Here is a 6380-nt window from a genome sequence, read left to right as displayed (position 1 = left end):
TATAGGTGGTGGAAAGGGGAGACTGTAAAATGATTGTTGACATAAAAAGGAATTTATGGGAAAAAATCTTGGGAAATGGGAAATCTTTTTTATTTTACTTTTGAATTTTAAAAAATATAATCAGATTCATTCTAGCCCTTGTGAGAAGCATGTTTTGCCTATTTCTGCTCTAAGCATTGTTTGTGTAGTTTTCAACATAAGGAATTGGAGACTTGAGTTCATGAAGTAAATGGAATGAGGTACTTTGAGAACTGAGTTGATACAATCTCCATGGGGAAAGTGGGGTTAACAGGTGGCACACATGACATCACAGAGGTCTGTCTCCCATCTCCAGGTGTGGATGACAAGATAGAGTCAGAGTGTTCTTTGAGGACAGCAGTGAAGCGTCCCTTCAGGTGGTGGGTAAGCTGTGTTCAGGTGGTTGAATAGGAACCACTTCTGATGACTGCTGGATCCTCCTAAACCACTGTGGTCAAAATAATATTACCTGAAACAATAGTCTCATGAGATTGATTAAGTTTGGGAAATGGGGTCGCCACCTCTTGGAGATTCAAAATGCATATTAGAAGATTAAAGCTCTAAGAAATCCTTCAGTAGGGGATCCCTGGGTGGCTCAGTGGTTTAGCACCTGCCTTCAGCCCAGGGCGTGATCCTGGAGTCCTGGGATCGAGTCCCCCATCAGGCTCACTGCATGGAGCCTGCTTCTCCCACTGCCTGTGTCTCTGCCTCTCTCTCTCTCTCTCTCTCTCTCATGAATAAATAAATAAAATCTTTTTAAAAAATCCTTCAGTAAAAAAGCTTGTCTGATCTACCATTTTCTAACCTTTCTGATTGTTGACACATCCTCCTGAGGGGCATAATGTCCATTTTTTAATAACTTTCTGTATTTCATAGATGCATCTAATGACAAAATAATAGCCTAACATTGGGTAATTTCCCAGGACTTGTGTTACCAGTTATGAGCTCTCACAATGATGGTCCCTAGAAAGCCCTGCGCTTAGGGCAATGTGCCCTGTTACTGGAGTCCCTGAGGGTGACTTCCTTTGGGATAATCTTAAGAGGATGGTGTATAATGAAAAATGAAACAGGAAAGATAATTTCTGCCAGATGGAAAGCATTGGTGTCAAGGTTGTTGCTGGAGCATCACAGCTGATGGGATTCCCATGTGCTTTGAAGACGTCATCACTGCCAGAAACCCTGCTCTTATCAAGGTCACTGTCCATGCTGCCCAGTCCAGTGGTTGATGTTTAGCTCTCATGGTGGCATTGGTTACTTCCTCCTCCTTGAGATGCTCTTCATGAGGCCTTCCAGGAGACCACACCCCTCCCGAACTTCCTCCTACTTCGTGGCTTCTCTCACGTGCTCTGCTGGGATCATATTCTTTTTTCAAACCTTGGTTTGAAGGTTGGCAAGGCCCAAACTTCTAGTCTCCCTACGTTCTCTCTCTAGGCAGTCTTTCTTCAGTCTCAGGGCTTTAAGTGCTAAGTGTATGTGACTGTGAAATTTATTGTTGGGCTTGACTTTTAAGCTCTAAACTCTTGTACTTACCAGCCTTCTTGATATCCAGGATAGCATCAAAAAATGAACATGTCCGAAACAGAACTCTTGAGCACCACCCCCTCCATCTGCCAGTGGACAATGGCCTCATCACAGGGCCAGTAACTCAGGCCACATGCCTTGGGTCATCCTGGATTCCCGTCTTTCTCACACCCATGCCCAATCCATCAGCAAATTTGGACTTCTCAAAATATAGCTTGAATCTGATCACATTCGCTATTTCTGACGCTACCAACATTGTCCAAGCCACCATCCTGTCCTACGAGGTCTAGGCAGTCGTGCCCTTGCTGGTGTCCCGGTCTCACGTCTGTCCTGCAGTTTCTCCTCCACACAACCACCACAGTATTACTTTGTGTAAATGAGACCACGCGCCCTGCCTGCTCGTAACTCCTGGTGATCTCACATAAAAACCACAGAATCTGTACTCCTGCCCTGGCTTGTATGATCTGGCCCCCGGCTGCCACTCCCACCTGTTTCCGACTCCTGACCCACCTTCCTCACCACACTGAAGCCCCACTGGTCCCCTTGCTGCTCCTCAGGGACAGCACGCGCTGCTCTCCCCCTGGCCCCTGCCCAGTTGGCTCTTTCTCTGGTCCTTGGGAGTTGCTGTTTCTGCATTGTTTAGGTCCCAGCACAAATGGTGCCTCCTTATGAAGGCTTTCCAGAACATCTCTGGACAGTCCTCTTCCCACCCCCTTCCCCTGCTGTATTTCCTCGGTGGCACTCAATTATCCTTCATCCTGTGGCATGTAGTTCTTACCGTCCATCTGTTTTCTACTGCAGTGTAATCTCTGTGAGGTAGGGACTTCTAGCTCATTCTCTGCTGTATCTCTGCACCTAATCAGCGCCTTGAACACAGCGGGTACTCAATAAATCTTTTTAAAATGAATAGACGAATCCTCTGAATGACCTCGAAGTCACTCACTCTGTCTTCCTTTAGTGAGTCTGGCATCCAGATGGATTAGATTCCAAGCTGGGGATGGAAGGCTCCTGCCGCACTCTGAAATGTCAACACTCTTAGCAGGAGGAGATCAGGTGAAAAGCCCTACTTGCCCTGTAACTGATTCTGAAGCGTCGCATTAAAACCTACCTGCCTTCTCCTATTCTGATTATATTTAAGAGGGAATAGTGATTCTTAGTCCTGAGAGTTGTTTCTCCTAAAATATCAGCCGCGTGAGCCTGACTTTGAGAGATCCCACTCTTTGGGAAATATCTGATCATTTGTTTCTGAGCTTCATATAAAAGCTCAATTGTCCATAATGGATAACACACTTATTAAATTTAAAATATTTTATTTCAGGAAAGATACACTTAGATTTGTTTCAATCTTGTTTTCCTATAGTCTTAAATTAATCATGACATCTTAGAGAAAGCCAATGATTCTTCTTTCTAAATCTGTATAAAAAGGATTGTGTGTGTGTGTGTGTGTGTTTTAATTTTGAAAAACCACAAGAAAAATACAACCACTTTCTTTTTGTCCAGGTCAGTCACTCACTCCGGTTAGATTGAACATTTAAGTCTGGCAGCCATCAAATACTTTTAAGTATTTACAAATATAGTTAAAACTACACCCCTAGACCATTGGCTTTCAAAAGAATTTGGATCTGCTTGACTTACAATAAATATGTACCAAACACATGAGCAATTTTGAAGTTGCTAATGAGGTTTTAAAAATAAAGATTGCTAACATTTATTAAGCAGTTTCTGTGTCAGGCAAATGAGAATTGCTTCAAACAAAGTTACTTAATTCTTTCAGAATTCCTTTGAGGTAGGGTCAGTTCCTTTAGAAATGTCACTTGGATTTAAAAACAACAACAACCACCAAGCCGGAAGAGCATCAGTGATCTATCTGCCCAGGGCCATGCAGCTAGAGGGAGAGGCCAGGGCTCACCCCAGGGCTGCCGGAGTCCCTCGGGCACACATGGTGCTGGCAGGTGGAGCGGCTTACATGACAATGCTACTGATCTGCGAGACCGCTTAGACCAGCTCCTGAGAACCTGGATCCACTTTTTCTGTTTGACCACGTACATCTGTACATACACAGGAAAACTGCAGGTAAATGCATGTACTGTCACTGTGATAGCCACTTCACTGCTTCCGGACCGCTCAGTGCTCCTACCCTCTCCAAGCGGCAGCTCTGGACTCTCTCTGTGCTGCTGGGGGATTTGCCCTGGGCAGGAGCCTGTCCTCCTCAGGATCACTAGGTAGCCCCAGCTTTTTGTTAAAGAAAACAACTTGACGTGGTGTAAAGAGCTTTGTGCCCCTCTATAAAAGATGTCAAGTTTAAATTAGATATTTTGGAGAAATTCTTAGTGCCGTTTCTACACCTTTTATAAGCACTGTCAGCGTCAGTAAAGAACAGAATCTTCATCCCATTCTCCCAGATGACTTTGGGGCCGGTTAGCATTGTTGTTAGCAGTGGTATGCTGGCAGATGTTTCACACCTGGCTCTCCAGCGGCTGGAGGTGGGAGGAAGCCAGGATGGACAGCATTTGCCAGGTCCTGTGGGGGGAATACCCCACCCCCAGGGCTGATCTCAAGCCACCAAACACATGATCGCTGAAAGTGCTGCTGGGAAGAGATGCACAGAAGCATACCTTTCCGCCATGCAGATACAACACACATAAGTAACTTTAAGGAAGTGATGGGTTTTGAGTGGTCACTACCTTTGTCTTTAATGTAATTAATTGTAAGTTTCTATAATTTAATTTTGAACAACGGCCGTGTTTCACAGCCAGTTCTCAAAATGAAATTTTAGCAATCTGCTTTTTATAGTCTGAGCTAGCCCAGCATACCACTGAATTAGGGTCCCAAAGACAGCAAGATTCAACTTTTCCTTTTGATGCTATAGATTTTAAATGAACTATTGATATCAGCGACAGGAATTTGCAGGACTTTGGACTCTCAAAAGGTAAAAAGCAACATCAATCTTTTGAGCATGCCAGGGCATAAACTTGGGGTTTGTTTTTGACTAATTTAAAATATATCTACATCTAGCAATGATCATTGAACTTTACAATTTCAACCTATTCTTCCAAACTTCAATGAAAAGTGATTTTTAAACCCAGGCAGGGTGTGGTCCATGCAAGAGGTGGCCAACGGAGTGAAGCGTATGGCTGTCTTCTTCCTTCCCATCTGGGTATCCTGGACAGTTGTGACCAAAGGTTCGAACCAGGGAACTTGAACATCCATCCAGTAAACTTCTAATGATTTGCCCTGGGAGGATCCAGGTACCAGAAGTCAATTCAATCTCTTCTACCCAAGCAAGGATTAGCGGAGAAGATCCAAGCCAAGGTGTGGAGAGATGGCCTCCACCGCCACCCCCAAGCATCTTGAACACTTCAGTCCGTGCGGGTGTGCTCAAAAGGCCGGAAGTCTTCGCCGGCCCCCTTCACCCAGCTTTACCTCTGGTAGCACTCCAGGCTTTCTATTCCTAGGGCTTTGTCCTGGGTAGGAACTACAACAGGAAAAACAGGTAGCGTGTTGTAGCGGCGTGTATGAGCTGTAGCAATTATTCATCTGAGAGCTTACCCAGGCTTTTGTTTCTCTGCCATTCTATGGCTCTCCGGGAGCCAAGTAGAAAGTCAGACTTACTAGTTCTGGCAAACCATCCATTGGTGGAGGAAGTTTGTTGAAACTAGTGTCTAGGACTTGGGGTATAGAGGTTTCTTTCTGTCTCCCACGAATAGGGAACTCATTAGGTGTTACTCATTGCATATTTAACAAACGCTTCTGGAACCTAAGTGAAGCCTCCATGCTGAGTGCCAGGCTAGGTACCTGCCCCCTGAGAGGGGTGCAGGGTAAGGGTACAGTGTGTGCTAACTACGGGGCCCCCGTTATTCTTCTGGGCCTTTACACTGAGTGGCCACCTGAGAGATAGGATTACAGATACCTGTCCCTTCCACTCTTTTTTTGTGATTTTTTTTGCGTTTATGGAGAGGATGAGGGCTCTGCCTGGCTCCTTAAGAACCGGCTCCGTGCACAGCTGATATACTTGTTGGGACTTTGGGATCTTTGGGCAAAGGCAGGGAGGCTCAGGGTTATGAAAACAGCTTTGGGACTCCCCCTCCCTGGGGTCTCCAGGAATGAGACTATTCTTAGGAGGCGCCTCTGCCCTGAAAGAGCTTTCCTTTGCCACTTGGCCTAAAGGATTTCTTTTTGAAAAAGAAATCTGGACTGGAGTCAAAATCCTAAACTGCAAAGAGGTGGCCAATTAGGCTTCTGGGCTGCATTCCAGCCAAGGAGGCAGACTCTGCCCTTCAGGGCCCCACATGAGCTGGAAAGAGATTCTTGGCCCGTGGTCCCATGGCATGGTGGGATGCAGGAAGCCAAGCTCACAATCCATGCCCCTCTCCTAACGGAGAAGCCATGAGTCAGCCTATCCCATTCCCTCCTGCCCTCAGAGTCCAGCCCGGACAATTGCATGGCACAGCAGGAAGAGAGGGAAAGGAAGCTGTAGAAAAATAAACATTTCCTTGCATTTTACTTGGAACATAATGGCATTTGTGGCGTGCTAAGATCTATGGCATCTCCCACAGCCTCACCCCACTCTGTTTTCCTCCTCTGTGGGGAAACAGATTCTTTCCTTACCTGATGAGAGTCCAGGGTGCATCCTGTGGAAAAACAGGAGCAAGATATAGAAGGTAAAAGCCAAGCAACCAAAGATCACGCCACAGACCAGGAAACTATAGCTGCCCTGAGCCTGGAATATCTGCCAAAGGGGAAAACACAAATACAGACCATCAAAACCTCACATGAAGGTGTACCGGAGGAAGCAGCTTTCTCTGACCTCTGGCAGGTTTTTCAGTCAGGTGGAGGGCCAT

General features: G+C 45.8%; 1 protein-coding gene across 1 annotated transcript in view; it reads right to left on the bottom strand.

Annotated features, from left to right (window-relative positions):
• Window positions 1-2829: 2829 nt before the first annotated feature.
• The window catches only part of MFSD4A (major facilitator superfamily domain containing 4A), a 29476-nt gene continuing 25925 nt past the window's right edge, over window positions 2830-6380 (bottom strand). Inside the window, exons 9-10 of the mRNA XM_025421103.3 lie at window positions 6148-6268; window positions 2830-5014 (exon numbers count right to left, since the gene is read on the bottom strand). Coding sequence (XP_025276888.1) covers window positions 4959-5014; window positions 6148-6268 — 177 coding nt within the window. The 3' untranslated portion in view covers window positions 2830-4958. The remainder of the gene's footprint in view (window positions 5015-6147; window positions 6269-6380) is intronic.

The sequence above is a fragment of the Canis lupus genome, chromosome 38 (assembly GCF_003254725.2).
Source record: "Canis lupus dingo isolate Sandy chromosome 38, ASM325472v2, whole genome shotgun sequence".
Classification (NCBI taxonomy): Eukaryota; Metazoa; Chordata; class Mammalia; order Carnivora; family Canidae; genus Canis; species Canis lupus.
The sequence above is the reverse complement of the archived record's forward strand: the minus strand, read 5'-3'. Positions and strand labels throughout refer to the sequence as shown.